Source organism: Eubalaena glacialis, chromosome 1 (assembly GCF_028564815.1).
Source record: "Eubalaena glacialis isolate mEubGla1 chromosome 1, mEubGla1.1.hap2.+ XY, whole genome shotgun sequence".
Lineage (NCBI taxonomy): Eukaryota > Metazoa > Chordata > Mammalia > Artiodactyla > Balaenidae > Eubalaena > Eubalaena glacialis.
The window spans coordinates 6361053-6382218 of NC_083716.1; the positions used below are offsets into that span (position 1 = coordinate 6361053).

Here is a 21166-nt window from a genome sequence, read left to right on the forward strand (position 1 = left end):
TAATCATCCTACAGACACGGGGCAGCCCCCGTCACCGACCGCGCAGACGCTGAGAATCCCTGCACTAGAGTCATACAGACTTAACATGACCCATACTTTAGTGGGCAAATTAAACCCATGGAATGTTCCTCTTCCCTCTCGCTTCCCAGAAAGGAGAAGGATGGTGTGGTGGGAAAGTCTCCATTATCCCACCAAACGGCCCCTACTTCTGTGACTCTCAAATGTCAACTGCCACTAAAAACACCAAAATAAGTGATTTGCACAGAATCATCTAGAAGAGCATAGGAAGCTCATCCTATTTCTACTGAATTTTGAAGTATGGAATCCTAACTAGATCCTATTCACTAAGCTGTCTCTAGAACTCCACATGATGCTTTTAATCTCCTTCAGACCACAAAACAGAGCCAGAAAGGCTGAGTGAGTTGTCCAAGGTCACCCAGATAGGAGGGGGCAACATCAGAGCTCAAAGGGAGGTCTTCCGAAAGGCCACACTCCTTCGTTTGGGGCTTAATAGATGTCGACGTAGCTGACCAATCCATTCTATCCTTCCACTCTTACTAAATTTTGTATACAAGCAGACATCTTAAATACACACACATGAACCCCCAGCCCCTGCAAAGTGCGAAGTGCAAGGGGAGGCCTAAAGCTTAGAAAGCTTCGGAAAAGTGCTAACTTCTTGGGATTTGAGGGAAAGCCCTAAAAGCACACGCAGCACCCGGCACATTACGCCCTGACGACCTCAGTCCACATCATCCCTCTTACCTGCCCAGCATGGCTCTCCCAGTACGGGCACTTCCCATCCTACCCAGGGAGCTCTGCAGCGTGCAAATATCAGAAAACAGAATAAGTTCATTTCGTGCTTAGAAGCTTGAGGACCGTGCATAGCAGAGACCAGGGTATCTTGATATTACGATATAATTTCAATAAATGTATTGCCTATTCCAGTTTCTGCGAGAGGTCACCAGCGCCCTCCCAACTTATTCTGAGATCAAAGGGACATCTCACGGAAGAGAAGGAAAACAACATAATTGTTCATCATTCCCTGCTTGCTGAGTTCCAGCAAAAGGAAGCAATAACTATCATTGGGGCATGAAAGCTCATTCTCTGCATTAACTCATTAACCCTCTCAGACCCCTGCCAGGAAGGCAACGAGGCACTGAGGATGACCACCAGCCCAGAGAGGGATCAACCGAGGCACGACAGAGTCTCACAGGTTACAGGAATTTGACAGGGAACAGAAAAGAAGTGCAGAGGCTCTTGTCTGCAGGGCAGAGCAGTTCTTTCTACTCCCACTTTAGGCGGGAGTCATGAAGAACAGAGAGGACGTTCCGGGGGGGGCAGAATGTTCCAGTCCTCCACCCCCGAATCCTTCAAGACCTCGTGGGCCTGGCCCAAGGGACTGCTATCGGCAAGTGCAATGGGATATGAAAAAGGCAGGCTTTGCCTTTGTGGGTTTGCTTTTCTAATGTTTACCAGGGTGTCACCATTATTACAAATATTGAACTGATGCTGCCCATGGTGAGGACGCCCGTCGTCGAGCAGGACCGCGGGAGGGGACGCCTGGCGAGGAGCAGGAAGGGGACAGAGAGGTCTTCGGTAAACCACTGCTTATGCTCTGCGAGACGGTCATGTAGCTGCAGATGTCCCGACAGATATTAAAATGTGGTGATAACACCTTTCTTGGTGGAATTTAAGTCTCTATTAAAAACAGTGAATAAATGATGAGCTCATTGGCAAAAAATATTTGCCAATTAACAAGCAGCAGCTGTTTTCCTTTCTTTTTAAGGGCCCAACTGATTAAAATTGCATGCTGCCTCATTTAAACAAGAGTCTCATGTACTTTACCTGGGGGGGAAAGAAAAAGGCTGAGCATCCTTTATTCAAAGTACATGCTTTTGTGATTCATTAAAGCACTTTCAAACCGAATGCAAATTATCAACCCACAGAAGCATTTTCACTTGTTTTATATAATGTGCACATTTTTAATTCTTTGTTTAGCATGATCTGCCTCCTTAAGAGTGTCTGCTTTGGATATTATAACAGCAACAGCCTAAGGAAGCAGCAGCCAGCCAGAAGGAAGGGTTACCTGATCCTTCCCACCCAGCAGAGGGTCCTGAGGTTGAGAGCGCATCCTGGCTGCAGGCACGTGTGCTGTGACCTGACACTTGGCTCCCAGGGCATCACCAGGAGCCTCATCTCCAGCCCACCCTCATCCCCACAGGAGGTCTTGTCTGATGAGCCACAGAAGCCACGGACTGCAGTGACAAAGGCCTTGGACCATTGGACCAATTTTCCACGGCTGCCTCTCAGAAGCCAGCTCAGCAAGGAGAAGGCACACCTGGCCTGCAGGCACCACCCTTGTCAGCTGACAGACCGAGAGCTATGACGCTCTCTGCCTACCTAGAAGAGCTCCAGATGGTGCCCTGACTCCATGTAACTTCTAGCCAAAGGCCCAGGAGCCCCTGCCCTGGCTTTGATGTGGTATTAAGGATCCTAGGGGTCGCCTACCGCAATGGGCTCTATGCCCACTTCACCCTCACCTGGCAGGTTCAGGGGGCCTCTCCCCAGCCAGTGGGAACCAGATCCATCTCCCGAGAGACAGGAAGGCAAGCTGAGCAAATCAGAGCTCCTCCTCCCCCCAGTACAGACTGGGGGCTTTTCATTCGCCATCCATCCAACCATTTCTTAAGGATCTTCTATAACTAGACATGACTGACCCATCACCCTGGCCCCTCAGCAGCACACACGGTAGGTGGAAGACAAAGAAGATGAACGAGTACGTAAAATAAGAGGCAAGGAGCGTTACTAGAGGTGGTGAGACACCGCTCTGTGCCGGGGAGGAGCAGAGTGCAGGGCAAACAAGGGGAAGCCACACGAGGAATGGCCTGGAACAGAGCTCTGCCCCGGAGTGGGCTCGGTAGGCCCAGCAGTGGGGAGGGAGGGCACCCCAGAATGCAGGGGCAGAGCCAGAGGAGGGCAGCACTGGCTGGGGGTGGGGGAGGATGGGAGGGAGCCGAACGGCGGCCTGGAGGAGCGCCCTCCAGAGTCTCTTTCCACACGCTGGGCTCCCTTTGCCCAGGTTTCTCCTGCCCCCTCTCCTCCCTTCTCTGTGCCTTCCCTCAACACACAAAGAAGTAAGGCACGGTCTGCTGCTCTGCCTTCTTTTCTTGCCCCTAAAAACTCCAGGAGCTCAATATCTCCCATAGAAAAGCAAATGCTTTCACCCTCACCAGATTCAGGGCCAAGCCCTCTTTCCTGACCTGCATCTCTGGAATCGACCATTTCACGTCAAAAGTCTCCTCTGAAACTCTATTTCTCCATGGCTAGCTGAGCACTGTTTGGGGGGTGTATGTGGCATCACCACCCTCAGCTTTAACTAAGTTCTCAGTTAGCTAAACTGAGATCCAATCCCCTAATGCCTTGTTTGCAACGGAAGATGTTATGAACCAACTCAAAATCTGAATTACCTTTCATCTGCACAAAAATGTCCATCAGTAAATGCCTAAAAGCCACAACTGAAAGTCACAGAAAATATATATATATGTATACAAGCCAAATGCTACATTGACTGAAATTTTAAAATAATGTTTAACTCACAAAAATTTTAAATAATGTTTAACTCCCTTTGTGCAATCAAAAAAAGATCTGTCTGTATTTTCAGTGGGTGGATATTTTCAGAAGTGAAAAACACTTCTGACCGTTTTAATCTTCACAATATTCTAGTTCAAAGATGGCACTTCATACACACACACCTTCAAAATGTTTTAAAATACCAATCACAGGGACTTTCCTGGTGGCACGGTGGTTAAGAATCTGCCTGCCAATGCAGGGGACACGCGTTCGAGCCCTGGTCCGGGAAGATCCCACGTGCCGTGGAGCAACTAAGCCCGTGCTCCACAACTACTGAGCCTGCACTCTAGAGCCCGCGTGCCACAACTACTGAAGCCTGCGCGCCTAGAGCCCATGCTCCGCAACAAGAGAAGCCACCGCAGTGAGAAGCCCGTGTACCACAATGAAGAGTAGCCCCCGCTCGCTGCAACTAGAGAAAGCCCGCGCGCAGCAACAAAGACCCAACGCAGCCAAAAATAAATCAATTAAAAACAAAAAATCTTTAAAAAAATAAAATACTGATCCCAGAAAATATTTGCACCCTTAGATCTGCCCTGGGCAAAGGATGCGGCCTCTGTCCACCACCTCTGTGTGGGCCCCCTCTCCACGTCCTGTGGACAGAAGCAGCGCTGTTCACTGTTCCTCACCCACAGGTTCCCAGGGATCAGACTTCTGTGTCAAGTCTTGACGGATACACTGAAGCTGTCCAAAAGGGACGAAACGCTGAGTGGACCTCTCACCTGAGGGCGCCCAGGGGGCACCTGTTTCTCCGCGTGGGAACCCTTGCTCGGCCTGCACCCCTCTGGCCCGTTTCCTGAGAAAGGTGACTCCATCCTTTTTTTCTGAACGTGCCCTCCCAGGGAAGCGCTGGCACAAAAACAGCTCTCGCATTTGTTCAAGCATAATTAGACTTCCCTTATGCGACGGCCCGGCCAGTGAACAATGTTATCACAGCGCTTAAGAATAGAATGGTTTCTGCTTCCAGTAAGGCTAAGCAGAAAGCAGAATACCTTCACCTTCACATTGCTTGTCACCTTTAGATAAATGAGTTTCGAGTTCTGCATACTCACTGGTCGTAGATACCGAGACCACCGGGCTGTACTCATGCTCTCCGGAGGGGCTGGTGACCTTCAGTCGAAACCTGTACAGGGTCCGTGGGTCCAGACCTTCCACAACATGCTTAGTCGCGTATCCCCTAGACGGGAGGAGACACACGTGATGATGACACCAGGTAATCGGGGCAGCGTCCTCTGAAAGGTATTAGAAGAGCAGGTGGAAGGGATTTCTGAGCACTGTCTACCCCCGGTACAGACCTGACCTTGGTGGCTGTCCGTCTCTCACCCTGGGCTGAACTCCTGAGCACGAAGGACAGGACAGGTGTCCACCCCTGCCGGCAGGTGCCCTCGATGCCGCAGCCCCCCTCCCCCAGGGCTGACACACAGCTGGCTCGCGATTTTGTACTTTGGAGAAATGGTCACGTTAACCCATTTTTTTTTTTTTTTTTGTCCTCATATGGCAAAGTTTCACAATTGAAAGCTAAGCTCGGCAGTACAAGTAGCACATAGGTGATTGCTGGGTGGGGTCTTCGGGTGGATGGGCGCCGCTGTGTACCTACTGCGGGCAAAATCCCACTGCAGGGAGAGGGTGTGACTGCTCAGAGCCCCCGAGCAGCTGGGGAGGTGGGCAGCGCAGAAATGACCCTCCTATCACGCCACACGGTCAGGTTGACCTAGGAAAACGTTTGTGGGAAGCAGGTGCTGAACACTTGGAGAACAGAAAACTGATTAGAGGCTGCGATGGAAATCTGCAGGCCTCCAGGCAGAAAGACTCGAGTCGGATCGTTTGGAGCTGAAAAACGAGCACCAGGAAACGCAGGCGGGCAGTGCTGCTGGCTCAGGAGATGCTGAGACCCAGTGAAGGTGCCAAGACCCCAGCCCTCTGCCCGTGAAGCAGGGCCTGGGGGTCTGGTTTTGACTTGCCGTACTTTCGAGGATCCCAGGTCTCCAAAGGTCCAAGGAGTTGTATGTCTATCCCAACAGTCCCAAAATCTCAGCTCCCCTTTGCTGCCAAAAACCTTTATTAGCATCTGATTAAATTCCATGTATCTCTTTTCAAAGCCTTCATCTAAATCTTTCTTTCCTTACACCTCAAAGACTTGATCTGTGTGTGTGCAAGGCGGGCGGAGAGGGGGTGAGGATGTACTATCTCCAGCTCTTTTCTTCTTTCCTGCTTCCACATCCAGCCCAGGCCCTGCCCTCCTCCCTTCAGGACACTCTCCACAGCCCCTCGGATGCCAAGCTTACCATCTTTTTTCCCATTTTCTGTCTATAACTTTCCCTTCATTCTCAGACTTGTACAGAGGCCAGAATCATACTTTGGGGTTCACAACTAATCTTTCAAGAATGTTGATGTGCTACCTAAATATTTATACATCAATTCCTTTCCATGCAACTCACCAAACCTATCTAGTGCCCACTACCTGGGAGGTGCTGGGCCGGGCTGGGGATGCAGCCCTGGACCAGTTCAGGGCCGAGATGCATCTGTCAACTCTTGCTGATGGGTGCAAGAACAGGGGCAGTCCAGGACAGTGAGGGGTGACAGCTGCATCAGGCTGCAATGACAGTGCTGGAGTTGCCATCATTACTGATAAACCCACTGGGAAAGCAGGGTCTCCCCAAAGATGCAGGCACAGTGCCCAGTGCATAGAGAGCCAAGCCCACCATTGCTCCAGGGGGAGGAGAACCCTTCAGGATAGTTTAAGACGACCCAGAAGGCCTTCTATCTCCCAAACTCACCCATCAGACAAGTAATTCCTCTACCGTGAGGAGTGAGGGGAGAGGGGGCCCCAAAGCATGTCCTTAGCAGAGAGGCCTCTGATGTAAAGTGAGACATGGGGCAAGCAACTTCCAGAACAGACAGGAGGATAGGCAGGGGAAGGAAGGACCCAGGCAGTCTGAGAAAGCCACAAGGATTGGAAAGACAAGGAATCCCAGGGGGATGAATGGTTAGGTGAGAGCAAAGGGTAACTGACAGAAAAATCTAGTGCCAGGCGATCAGGCAGGTCTGGATCTGTGCTCCTGAGAGGAGGAGTCTCAGCTCAGAGACCTAGAGGACCATGTTTGAAAACAGGAAATGATTTCCAAAGACCCTTTGCCCTTTGTGTTTCTCTCCCTTTGTCGATTATCCAAAACGTAAAATTTTAAGCTGAAATGAAGTCCAGAATACTCGGAGATCCCCCTTTTCTGCATCACAAGTTACTCCAGGCACCAAAACCTAAATGACTTCTTGGGCGGAGCTCTAACCGAGCCAAGAAAAAGATGGTGTGGGGGGGGCGGGGGACGTTGAGGCCCTTCTGAACTTCGTCTGTGTTCTCCTGCCCTTCGAGGGTGGACGCAGCCCTCTTCACTGAGACTACCTTTCCTTGAAGCATATTTCTCTCCACCTAAAGAAGCCACGTCAGTCAAGGTGGCCTCTAGCTACCCCTCCCATCCTGCAGGTGCACGTACTCTTCCCACCGTTAAGAGTCAAATTCCTCTCCCCTTAAATAGGATGGGATGTGGCGAAGGGATGCTGTGCAATTCTAGGCCCAGCTTTAACACGCCTGATAGCTTCTACTCTTGCTCCCTTGGAAGCCAGTTGCCATGTAAAGATGTTCAACTTCCCCACTGGAGGGAGAGGTTGCCTGGTGAGAGTCACTGGAAGATGCCAGACAATGAAGGAAAACACAGGAGCCCGGTCAGCCACCCACTGTCCCCACTGCCCCAGCAGAGGCATCAGACACATGAGTGACACCACTTGGATCCTTCAGCCCCAAAAGAGCTGCACCAGCCAAGACCACGTGGAACAGAGACTTGCCCTCCCCACGCTGCCCAAATTGTAGGATCATGAGCAAGCGTGTATTTTACACTTTGAGCAAAACCACTAAGTTTGGGACAGTTTGTTACGCAGCAATAGATAACTGATACATCATGTACCAACAACAAAGAAACTATAATAAAGACAATTAGGAAATGATACCAACAGCCTTAAGCCAAAAACACAGAAGTGTTAAAACTAGATACAAATATATTTACCATGAAAGAAAAAGCTCTGAAACCAAGATAAATGTTCAGAAAAACTGCATGGTCTAAAAAAAAAATAACAACAACAACAATAAACTAAAATATATCAGCTTGGCACAAAGTAATCTTGTGAGTGGGTGGGTTTTATTGTTACATGAGCAGAGGTGCATAACTATAGCTATTTGAATCATAGAAACTGAGCCCTCAATTTGTGGCATCTGAAAAGATCTCTAGGAGCTCAGTGAGACTACAATGCTCAAACCTCAATGAAATTTAATTGCCAGGTGGCAAAGACTTAACATAGTTTTAGACCAAAATAAAAGTGCCCCCAGTAAAATCCAATGGTGCTAAACATCATGAGATCACCATGAAGCAAACAGCACCTTCATAACCCCTGGAAAGATAAATTACAGAACTATCTTATAAAACAGATGCCACTGGGCAGAGTGATTGGAGGCTGGAGGCTCTCACAGCATCAGTAGAGGTGGCCCCACGGAGAGGACCAGAGACACAGCTGCCCACTGGGGTCCTCCACGACTACAATGCAGACACAGGGGTGACACCGACTGCAGCACAGACACAGGGACGTCTCAGAGCAGCTGTGTATCAAACTTCTTTACACAGCCCAGGCATGGTAGCTCAAAGGATGAAGCAATCTTAGAACTTTTCCAAGTTCTATTTCCCGTAGAGGAAATATATCAAAGTATCAAGCATACCGTTATTTCTGTTATCAGCCAAAGCAAATATCTGATGCAAGAGCTGAGCAAACATGAAACGTAACAAAGTAAGTACTGAAATGCCCAGAGACTCAGTTCGCAGACTTCTCTTCTCCCACTATGTTCCACCCCCAGCTTTCTGATCGTCCCCAAATGAGCTCCCGCTCCATCCCGAGTCTCCGTGGTTTGAGCTGCTCAGGCCAAAACCTTGGTGCCGCCTGTGGAAGACTGGATTTTGTTCACAGGTACTTGGTGCCCTCCCCCAAGGATTCTATAGCCCAGTGCTGTTGAGCTCAGACGTGGCGGGACTTGCTCTGAGCAATGAAGTATAAACAGAGGTGCAGTGTGTCATTCCAGGTGGAAGCTTCAAGAAACGGGGAGCCCCGATCTCTGCCTCTGCTGGCACCATGACTAGCCATGTTCAGGCAGAGGCCACTCCACCAGCCTGGCGACACACCACGGGTGTTCCGTGTGGGAAATACGCGGCTGCCGTTGGGAGCCACTGAGCTTCTGGAGCTGCTGCTTCCTGCAGCCCAATGGGGCCGATCCTGAGATGTCTACTGATGGCCCCTTGACTACCCTCTTTCTCTCACATCCCATATCTGGTGCACCAGCAAATTCTTCAAATCTATCTTAAAAGGCCCTGATTTCACCACTTTTCACACTCTGTTCTGTTATCTCCCACCTAAATTATTGCAGACGCTTCCTAATTAGTCCTCCCTGCTCTGGCCGCCTTCCCTCCTCACAGCCTGTCCTCCACTCAGCAGGCAGAGTGACCCTCACGTAGCATAAGCACCACACCCCTCCCCAGTTTATCAGTGTCCAGTGGCTTCTCACCTCACAGAGTGACAGCCCCCAAGACCCGTCCGCGCGCTGGCCCCATCCCATTACTCATTCACTCCACTCCTCAGTGTGTCTGGAACGCCAGGCACGATCCCGCCTCCAGACCCTTTTGCCTGCTGTGTCTGCTGCCTGGAATGTTCTTCCAGATACTCACGAGGCTCCAGATACCCCTCACTTGCTTCTTTACACAGATGTTACCTTCTCAGTGAAGCCGTCTTCACCTCCACTCCAAGCCCCCAACTGTTCTCCTCTGCTTTCCACTTGGTACTTAACCACCATCTGACACACTATATTTTTACTTATGTATCTTATTTATCATTTGTCTTCCTCATCATGAGGGAGGAATTTTTGTCTGTTTGTCTAGTGCTGTATCCCTGGCATCCAAAACAGTGTGTGGCACATAGTAGGTGCTGACTGAATGAAATGCATGATAAGGGTACCAATTTTCATAGGAATTTAGAGGGGTAGATAATAGGATAGTAAAGGGAGCTTCTCAGTCGAGGTAGAATCTGACTTGGGTGGAAGAAAGGATGGAGCAGGGGAGATTTGTCTGAACAGAGAAAACAGCTGAACACACATGCAGGAGAAGTCAAGGCATACTCAAAGGACAGTAAAGCAGATTTCGTCAGAAGGTTTATGCCCAGAAATAAGAAACAGCAAGAAAGGCAGGTTGTGGGCAAACTGTGAAAAGCATCAGATGTTAGTGTAAGGAGTTGGACCTTCATTCTTCAAGCAATGGAAACCCATCGAAGACAATCTGACAAAAGGAAGATTAAAAAGAAAATTAACCTAGCAAGATAGAAGGAAGGGATAGAGGGCAAGAAAAGAGGGATATGGCCAATTCATTCAATCAGCAAACAAGCTGGACGGTTGTAGGACCTGGGGATTCAGCAATGACTAGTCAGAAAACAGATCCTACTTACATCCTAGTAGGGGCAATGCCACAATCTAACAAGGGAAAGCATAGAAGGGATGTGCAAAGGGAGAACTCATGAAAACTAGATATAACTGGCTGTGAAGAGAGCCCACGTCAAAGACAACAGCACTGATTCAAGACTGGCTGTTGGAGAAGATGAACAGAAACTGACAAGTCAAAATGAAGTTCTTAAATCCACAATCCCAAGGTCAGATAGTCTAGATAATCGCTTTTGCAAAGAAAGGCATTTGCTAGTTTTAACGATACACCTAGGGAAAAGTGATATAATGGAGAGAAGAGGTCAAGATTAACACAGTCTAACTCTGCCACCTAGTGTCAAGGTTTGTGCTAATTCTCTGAGGGAACGTGAGCATCTCACAACCTCGCTTAGAGTTGGGGGTCTGAAGGCCTCGCTGCTGGCTCTGCAATGCCAGGCAACCATCCAGGTGAGTTCCCGGGCCAGACAGCACTCAGGTCTCTGGGGAAAACATAACAGCACAGAGACACACAGGCTGGAGGCCAGTGGACATGGCTGATCACCCAGCAAAGGAGAAATGGAGACACAAAGGAGCATCCAGGACAGCCCCACCTAACCTGCCCAAGCATGGTTTGTGGTGCAAGAGAAACAGGGGAAATGAAATACCTTTTTCTCTCTCCACAGAAATACTTGTTATATCATCATTCATGCTTTTGGGTGGAAACTACTTACCAGAGAATAACACATGACATGACATGATTAAAATAACATTTCAAGTAGTCGGGCCAGGAATTATTTTCATATGGCAACTACATTTCAGGTAAATGCATGTTTTCCTTTCTAGGTACAAAGAATCGTTCATCAAATCGCAGGGATACCATGGTTCAGGTAACAGTCGAAGCCTGCGTAGGTACCCTCACATCAGCACCCTTACCACAATGCCACCTGGAGAAAAGTCCAGCAAAGCGCTGCAACTGTTCCCTGACTGCAGCAGTGCCAGGATGCCAGCTGTGATATTGCCCTACAGTTTTCCGTAATGTTACCACCGGGGAAAATGGTAAAAGGTACCTGGGATCTCTCTGTATTATTTCTTACAGCCAGATGTGAAGCTACAATTATGTCAAAATTAAAAGTTTAATATAAAACCGTATCTGCCTCTCATCTCTGGTCTTCTTCCTAAAACACAAAGTCATTTTGCAAGCAGTAAAGCTGTCAAAGGAAGAAATAAGGATTGAAGTGAAGGCTAAGAAAAAAAAAAATGACCTCGATTATTCCTGTTGCATTCATTTATTTATTCACACAACGAATATTTTGAGGGCCTCCTATGTGCTGACGCTGTCCAGGAGCTGGGGAAAGAGCCTTAAGCAAGCAGGAATCTTACCTGCTTCTCGTGGAGTTTAGATGCTGGTAGGGAGACAGAAAACGAACAGTAAACAGTAAAATGACTCCGGCAGAGCTAGGTTTCACAATGCAGATGAAACAAGGTCATGGCAGAGAGGACAGCTGGGTGGAAGAATGGCTGCCTCAGGTGGCCTTTTGAGGAGGGGCCAGTATTTGATACGATACGTGCATGGTGTAAAGGAACCAGCTGTATAAAAATAGAAGGAAATGCATTCAAGGAAAAGGCAAAAAAGACAGGTTCTGATGGAGGCTGAGAGAATTTAGCAGGTTGGTTGGAAAGAGTTAACAAGGGAACAGTGGTGTGACCCGAGGTCGGGAAGTTGTCACATCTGTGAACAGAACAGCCTGAGGGGAACCTCATCTGATTTCATCCAACTCTCCTTTGATTCTGTCTCTACATTTTGGATTTTTAAAATATACCATTAGAATATTTCAGAAGCCTAAGGAGCTCTCAAAGGTCTAGGAGGTTTAATTTCAAAGCGACTGCTCACCCTTATTTTCCAAAATTCATCACTCATGAAAAGAATGAATGCAAATGATGCTGACTCATTCCTTCAATTTCAAAATGAGTCTTCTTGGAGACAATAGAAACCATTCCAGCTAATCAAGAAATCAAAGCAAAATGTTAAGCAGTTCAACATTGCACCTACGTATAAATGATACCGTAAGTGTGCATTTTGGGGTCTTCTTCTTCAATAGAAAACCTGAACCACTGCTCCTGGGGTCCCTGCCGCTTGACTTTCTTCTCCAGATCCCAGTATAATTCAATGCTGTGATGAGTCACTTTGCCCACAACAGGTGGATGAGGCTTTGAGGATGGTGTGATTTCTACAAAGATAAAAATTAAAAAAGATACAGTATTTCAGGACTCTATTTCCATAAGGAAGAGAGATCAGCTGAGTGCATTAGAGCTGCTTGAAAATCAAACTGTGTTTTCCTATACATCAGGCACGCATGTAAGTATTCCTCCCTGTGGCTTGAAGAACATCAGAAAAGCATGAGTGATAGAAAATTCAGCTGATGCAGTGAGTTACCACATTCGTCAACAAGCAGATTGTACCATACCCATTGACATCATACTTTACTCATGGACCCTTCCAAAAGGTTACTTCACTTATGGAACTATTTAGATTTTTCTTTGAGCTGAAGAAACTCAGTTTGCTGCTATCATCCTTCAGTGATCTGGCTGGTAAACAAAGCCAATAGACAAATGATACTGCTGGTCCAAATATTTGTAACACAGATGACAAAGTGTTGATATCTGTTCTATATAAACAGCTCTTACAAACTAACCAAGGAAAAACCCAAAGGCTAATAATATCAATCAGGCAAAAGACAAGCAGTAGACAACACAGCAAAAATAACCAACATAATGTCCAAAAAAGGCATTTATATTCCCTAGTGGCTGTAGAAAATGATGATAATTGGATATAACTTTATATACTGTCAGACACTTAAAAAGAGATGTAACTGTTAGAAGTGACAATGTCAGGAGAGGACACTCATACATTGGTGGTGGGGAAATATGAATTCTAGTCTTTTTAGAAAGCAATCTGGCATCATCAATTAAAATTAAAAATACATATACCCTCCCCTCCAATCATGCCACTCTTGGTAAACTCCCTTGCAGAAATCTGAGCACACAGGGACGTATATACGAGGACATTAACTGTTACAGTTTTTTAGCCATTAACAGTGAAAAGGAGATGACCCGTTAATAAGAGAATAGTCAAATAAATGATGATATGTCCATAGCATGGAATATTACACAGGCTTTAAAAATAAATTAGTTCTATGCTAGATGCCTTGAGAGGATTTCCAGAAGGTACTGTTGAGGGAGAAATCAAGATGTGGAGAAAAAAACAGGATACAGGATATCCCATTTCCCTAAAAGATGGCAGGGGGCACAGCAGGCACCTGCGCTGTTCTGCATCCAGTTGTTCTGTTTCATGTTAGTTTTGTCTCCCTTGCTAGATTTTAAATTCCTTGAGGGCTGGGTCCATGACTTACACTTCTTTTAAAACTTCTCTCTGTCCCTCAGGGTCTTTCAGGCCTCAAAAATATTATTGATATCTGGAGAGAACGCTAATTAGAAAAGATACAGGCACCCAATGTTCACAGCAGCACTATTCACAATAGCCAAGACATGGAAGCAACCTAAGTGTCCACTGACAGATGAATGGATAAAGAAGATGTGGTGTATACACACACACACACACACAGGAATATTACTCAGCCATTAAAAAGAATGAAATAGTGCTATATGCAGCAACATGGATAGAACTAGAGATTATCATACTAAGTGAAAAAAATCAAAGATAAGTATCATATGATATCACTTTTATGTGGAATCTAAAAAAACGATAGAGGTGAACTTGTTTACAAAATAGAAATAGATTCAGACGTGGAAAACAAACTTATGGTCTCCAAAAGGGGTAGGGGTGGGGAGTACCTTCTGGAAATAAATTGGGAGTTTGGGATTAACATATACACACTACTATATATAAAATGGGTAAACAACAAGGACCTACTATATAGCACAGGGAACTATACTCAGTATCTATGGAAAAAATCTGAAAAAGAATATATGTACGTATTTTATATGTATAACTGGATCACTTTGCTGTATACTTGAAACACAACATTGTAAATCAACTTCAATTTTTGTCTAAGTGTCATTGATTTACCACATTTGCAGCTGACTCCTGCCGACCCTGGGCCCTCCTGCAGTGCAGCCCCAGTGCAGCCCCAGTGCAGACTAGGCTGCCCTGATCTTGCCTGCCCCAGGCCAGGAGGAGAGATAACCACCAAGTTCCCTTACATTCAGATCCCAGAGATACACACTAGCAGACAGCCTGCCAGCTCATTCTTTCCAACTTTATTTTCCTGATATTTATTGAAAGCATGGCTTAATGGAATTGGAGAAACCTGGGTTTGAATACATGCTCTGAAACCAAGTCAAAAACACCTCACAGTGTTTTGTGATAAATAAATAACATATATGAAGTATCTAAATCAGTTATGGAATATTTCAGGCAATGGTATCCTACACAGCAGCTAAAAGGAGGTAGTTCTACACTCAAACCTCAAATGAGTACGTGAAAAACACAGGTTCAAAGGATGCACTACATTATTATACTGCTTATGTAAACTTTTTAGAACATACAACACTATATATTATTTATGAATACACAGGTATGTAGTCTAAGTTAAAAACACTGATGAGAAGAATGCACACCGCCAGGATACAAAAGTCAGGGAAAGGATGAGGTATGCTAAGGTAGGGAAGGTGACTTACCACTGTATTTGTAAGGTTTCATGTCATTAAGAATTTAAGGCATTTATAGCAAAATGTTAACATTTGAAACCTATGTGGTACATTGGGGTATATGCTGATTTTCATTTATTTTTGGTATGTTTGCAATATTGATTTTTAAGAAATAACTATAAAAATAAATGCTATACATTACTCTTATGGAGCTGTTGGTTTTCTTAGCAAAACCTATTTCAGTGTTCTAAGTACTAATTAACCCCGTGGGGAGAGGAATTAATGATCACATACCACGTGTCAGACATGGGTCTTTCAACATGACCCATCTCATTTTGTCCCAGCAACTCTGGCTGGGGAACATAATGGTGACTCACACCCTTACATTATGACACTGCCGCTGAGCAACTCTTTTTTTTCTCCTTCAGAGCCCCCTAAAACCATTCAAAGACCAGTACTGGTAGACTGTTGTGGATTACCCTCAGTACAAGTAGAAGCTGAGTAAAATTTCTATTCCAAAGACATCTAGCTTAGAAAACTGGGATTAACATATACACACTACTATACAGTATATAAAATAGAGAACCAACAAGGACCTACTGTATAGCACAAGGTACTATACTCAATATTTTGTAATAAGGTACAAGGGAAGTGAATCTGAAGAAGAATATATATATATAATATATATATGTACACACACGTATAACTGAATCGCTGTGCTGTACACCTGAAACTAACATGATATTGTAAATCAACTATACTTCAATTTTATAAAAGAGAGAGAAAAATAACAATCCCTTTGTAAATTAAGATAGGTAAGAAATTCTAAACGAATGTCAGATCTCCAAAGGGACCAACCAAATGGTTCACCACAAATTTATATGAGGAATAAAAAGATACTATTCCCAGTTATGCACGTGTCTCTCATGCCTTTTGCTCTTTACTAATCATTGATACAGGCACATAACCAGAGACCTCTACCTGTTAGCTTGGCACTGGCCACAGATGGTCCACTGCCACCAGCCCCGGCAACATGTCCACCGCCAGCTGCAGGCTCAGGACAGAGTCAGATCCCTCCCTGCTAGCCGTCACGCCCTCCAGATCTGGTACACCGGAAAAGCAGTGGTGTCTAGAAAGTTGATTTATTGTTACTCACTTTTTTTTTAAGGAGTGATCCAAGTTTCTCAGACCCACAGCCTCTCCGAGGTTCAGCACCCATGAATGAAAACTGACTGAAGGCACGGCCGTCATAGCACAGACTTGGCTGATCCCGAGACACCACTTTGTACCACTTTACTCACCCAGACCCCGAAGGTTAGTGTGCTGACCAGCAATGATGTTCTACGTCTTCTTTACTTTGAAGCACAGCTTATCAAGATGCAGTTCTCCATCTAGGCAAGAGCCGCTTTGGGCAGAAAACTATTAATGCCACGCAGGACCCAGATGGTCAGCCCATGAGTGAATGTCCTCATCAGGTGACAGCTGATGGCTTTCTAGGTGGCCAAAAAATAAATAGGTGATGAAAGCAAACTTGTTTTGTTTTGGTTTTCAGCCAACCTAGAGTCATTTGACAGGTGTGTTTTAACTCTTACAGCGTTGTGCCCATATACTGCAGCTTGTGTTTTCTCTTTGATAAAAAATTCTGGTATTTTTGTCATGACCGGCTAATACACGTATTTGAGGATGTTAGTTTTAGGATGGATTCTAAAATAAACATAGGAACAGGTCACTAGCCAAAGTGCAAACATCACTGTGCCAAGGGAAGAGAGGCCCAGGTCAGCTCCGAGCCTCCAGGAGAGCTGACAGAAACGACAAGTCACAGGCCCACTCCTGGGAGGAGAACAGCAATGACTACAGTACAAGTTACGTGGCACTTACTTTCTGACAGGCGCCATCATGGATGCTTTATTCATTCATTTAATTTCCACTACAACTCTATAAGCTATAAGGATTTTTATCATCTCCATTATAAAAAATCTCAAACACAGAGAGTTTAAGCAAGTTGCCCAAGGTCACAGCGCAGTACCTGGCAGAACCAGGGTTAAAACACAGGCTCCCTCTCAGCAACAGAGATGCAATATGCAGACCTGAGTGAAAAATCTACTACTGGTTAGATCTCCACATTTCCTCCAGCCACTCATTTTAAATCAGGTTTGACCTGTGAACCCGCTTGAATCCCAAGCGTATTTTTAAATGACCAAGAGAACTGAACGAGAGAAAGGGAAGACACTGAAAGCCAGGTGATTGTTTGAATGAATGAAGTGTGGGGATGTCCAAGCAGGAGGAGGGAGCAAGGGCAGCTCCCTCTCAGCCCCGGGGTCAGGAGGCTGCTTGTCTTCAGGGACTCGGTCCATAAAAAGGAACATAAGACGGTCTAGGAGGACCACAGGAGGCCAAGAAGCAGACAGATTTGGCCACACTCACCTTGACACTGTGAAGTGGGTAGGAAGTCAGACAGGTGCCTCTTTATGTTCAGCATGGAATGCAGAGGAGGAAAGGTCCTCAAATGTGTGTAAAACAATTAGTGAGATAACTCATTGATAACCTGAGTGTTTGACCAGGGCAAGGAACAGGGACCATATCAGGAAAGCATGCTAAATTGAGTTTACTACCAACACATGAACAAATTCCTCTATTTTTTTTTGTAACATCTTTATTGGAGTATAATTGCTTTACAATGGTGTGTTAGTTTCTGCTTTATAACAAAGTGAATCAGTTATACATATACATATGTTCCCGTATCTCTTCCCTCTTGCATCTCCCTCCCTCCCACCCTCCCTCTCCCACCCCTCTAGGTGGTCACAAAGCACCGAACTGATCCCCCTGTGCTATGCAGCTGCTTCCCACTAGCTATCTATTTTACGTTTGGTAGTGTATATATGTCCATGCCACTCTCACTTTGTCACAGCTTACCCTTCCCCCTCCCCATATCCCCAAGTCCATTTTCTAGTAGGTCTGTGTCTTTATTCCCGTCTTACCACTAGGTTCTTCATGACCTTTTTTTTTTCCCTTAGATTCCATATATATGCGTTAGCATACTGTATTTGTTTTTTTCTGACTTACTTCACTCTGTATGACAGACTCTAACTCCATCCACCTCACTACAAATAACTCCATTTCGTTTCTTTTTATGGCTGAGTAATATTCCATTGTATATATGTGCCACATCTTCTTTATCCATTCATCTGTCGATGGACACTTAGGTTGTTTCCATGTCCTGGCTATTGTAAATAGAGCTGCAATGAACATTTTGGTACATGACTCTTTTTGAATTATGGTTTTCTCAGGGTATATGCCCAGTAGTGGGATTGCTGGGTCGTATGGTAGTTCTATTTTTAGTTTTTCAAATTCCTCTATTTTAAATGTTATCATCATCAAGTGTCACAGTGAAGCTAGAATTGCAAGGAGAGGTAAGTATATCTAGGAGGACAGCCCTGACTCACTCTACCCTGGGATGAACCTACTGGCTGTTTGACAAGTAGTAATACATCTTTCCTAAAATGACTACAATCAACATTTTGAACACCTCAAAAGCTCACCTTTTTGCTATTTATTTGTTTAACCAGGATGTTTATATCCACATTTGTATTTATATTTATCTAAGTAGAAACACTATTTTGGGAATTGTTTTCATAAGTTTTATAAAATATATATACAACATACCCACAAACACGTATTCGTAGACACAATTTAGATTTATATAGAAGTTTTAGAACTCTATTTTTCCTGATTATAAGTATCAGATCTTTTAAAAGGTGCTTTTGCTTATTTAAGTCTCATAACCAGTATCCATTTAGCCAATCACATAATCTTATGTCAAACTCAGGCTTAAAGTTTATTTGAACTTTTCTAAAGATTACTGACAAAAAAGGGGGGAAAAAGTCTTACTTTCAATTTTGCATCTTTACTTTAAACAACTGATAGGCTCTTTCCATCATGGCAGATTTTTTAAATCTTAAAAGTTTTTCATTTCATTTCATTTGTTGAGATGTGGATGGATCTAGAGACTGTCATACAGAGTGCAGTAAGTCAGAAAGAGAAAAACAAATATCGTATATTAACGCAAGTATGTGGAACCTAGAAAAATGGTACGGATGAACCGGTTTGCAGGGCAGAAATTGAGACACGGACGTAGAGAACAAACGTATGGACAGCAAGGGGGGAAAGCCGTGGGGCGGGGGGTGGTGGTGTGATGAATTGGGTGATTGGGATTGACATGTATACACTGATGTGTATAAAATTGATGACTAATAACTTGCTGTATAAAAAATAAATAAAATTCAAAATTTTAAATAAATTTAAAAAAAAGTTTTTCAACAGTGGACAGTGGTTGCCAGGGGCTGATGGGAGTGGGTGGGAGCAGGGGGCAGATGTATAATGGGTGAAGGGGGTCAAAAGTTACAAACTTCCAGCTATAAAATAATTGTCACGGGGATGTAACCTACAGCATGGTGACTATAGTTAGCATTGCACATTTGAAAGCTGCTAAGAGTAGATCTTAAAAGTCCTCATCACAAGAAAAAAAGGGAAAACGCTTATAACTGTATGGTGATGGATGTTACCTAGACTTATCATGGTGATCATTTTGCTATGTATACAAATGTCGAATCATTATGTTGTACACCTGGTGTCAATTATTCCTAAATAAAAAATATAGATATATACTAAAAAAAAGTTTTCCAAAAAAATGAAAAAAGAAAAAAACAGCAACAAAACTACCAGGCTGATCTCAAAAGGACGATTATATGAGAATTTACGTACGTGTTATGTACTATAAAAACTTTTTGTAAGAAAGTTCTTACGCAAATCTGACAATTTTATGCCCCTCTTGCCATTTGTCAAGTAATAAATAATATGAAAATGAAATATAGAGGGCTTCATATACTGTCACCTTTCAGTCCCTATGGTTACAAAGATGGCATAAAATGTGGCTCTCCAGTACACCAGAAATCCATTTTAAAAAGCTATCATTTACAAATTATAGGTTTAAACACAGAAAACTATAAAGTTTAAATAAACCACTGTACAATATTAGGCCTTAGCATTCTAAAATTTTAAATATGTAGGTTGTAATGATATAACAGAAATGTGCCAGCCCCATAGGAGGAAACTGAAAATATGAGTAAAAACATTACTCAGTATCTTAATGATAGGCAGCTGAACACATTTTAAGAGCTACAGAGAATTTGTGATCATGATCTGTATTGGAATTAGCAATTCTGATTAGTATCATGAAAAGCAGGGACTGATGAAAAGAGAAAGCAAACATGAGTATGTTCATTATAAACGTGGAACACCGTAAAAGCAGAATGGTAGTTTCCCTGCCCTTCCAAAGACACCTGCAAATTTACTGAGGTCAAATTTCACTGACAAGGGACATCTGCAGCCTGGCCTCTGGTGGCAGATGGTCCACAATCAGGATGACGGCACACTGAGGGGACGCTATATAAAGAACAGTGGTGGCGGCCACCTCAGAGCAATTCATCATAGCTTGACCACGCATTTATAGCAGCCATAAATCAAGAACATATTCCAGATCAATAAGACATGGAGATCATAATCATTAAAAGTGTCAAAAAATATGTTTGCATGAATACATATTAAAGAAGGAATTTTTCAATCAAATATCACAATACCTGCTTAGTGATGACAGTTTCTCCTTTCATTTAAAAATGAAATATGACAGTTAAAATGAGTTTAATTCCACCAAACTATTATACTGCTTTCATAAAATGAATCCTATAAAACCCTTATAGATGAAAGGACCAAGGACAGAAGTAAATAATTTAAAAATTTATAAGTGATAACTACCAGTAACCACAATTAAGAAAATGCTTGAAGTTTCTACTAACTTTAAAAGGGGGGAGGACTTCTCTGGTAGTGCAGTGGTTAAGAATCCGCCTGCCAATGCAGAGGACACGGGTTCAATCCCTGGTCCGGGAAGATCCCACATGCCGCGGAGCAACTAAGCCCATGTGCCACAACTACTGAAGCCTGCGCTCTAGAGCCCATGAGCCACAACTACTGAGCCCGCGTGCCACAACTACTGAAGCCCGTGTGCCTAGAGCCCGTGCTCTGTAATGAGAAGCCACCGCAACGAGAAGCCCACGCACTGCAACAAAGAGTAGCCCCCACTCGCCGCAACTAGAGAAAGCCCGCGCAGCAACAAAGACCCAACACAGCCAAAAATAAACAAACATTTAAAAAAAATAAAAGGTGGGAAATAACTGTGAGGTGTCATTTTATTTATAAAATTGGATGACAAAGATGTAATGGTAATATCTTATGCTGTTTAAGATTGTGATAAAACTGGCTTCTTAGAGTTTGTGGATAGCACCATATATCAAACAATCCTTTACTAAAGCAATTTGGCCA

The 21166-nt window shown here is 44.4% G+C and overlaps 1 protein-coding gene across 1 annotated transcript in view; it reads right to left on the reverse strand.

Moving 5' to 3' along the window:
- The window catches only part of FANK1 (fibronectin type III and ankyrin repeat domains 1), a 134707-nt gene that overhangs the window by 13297 nt on the left and 100244 nt on the right, over positions 1 to 21166 (reverse strand). Inside the window, exons 2-3 of the mRNA XM_061184497.1 lie at positions 12174 to 12351; positions 4680 to 4804 (exon numbers count right to left, since the gene is read on the reverse strand). Coding sequence (XP_061040480.1) covers positions 4680 to 4804; positions 12174 to 12351 — 303 coding nt within the window. The remainder of the gene's footprint in view (positions 1 to 4679; positions 4805 to 12173; positions 12352 to 21166) is intronic.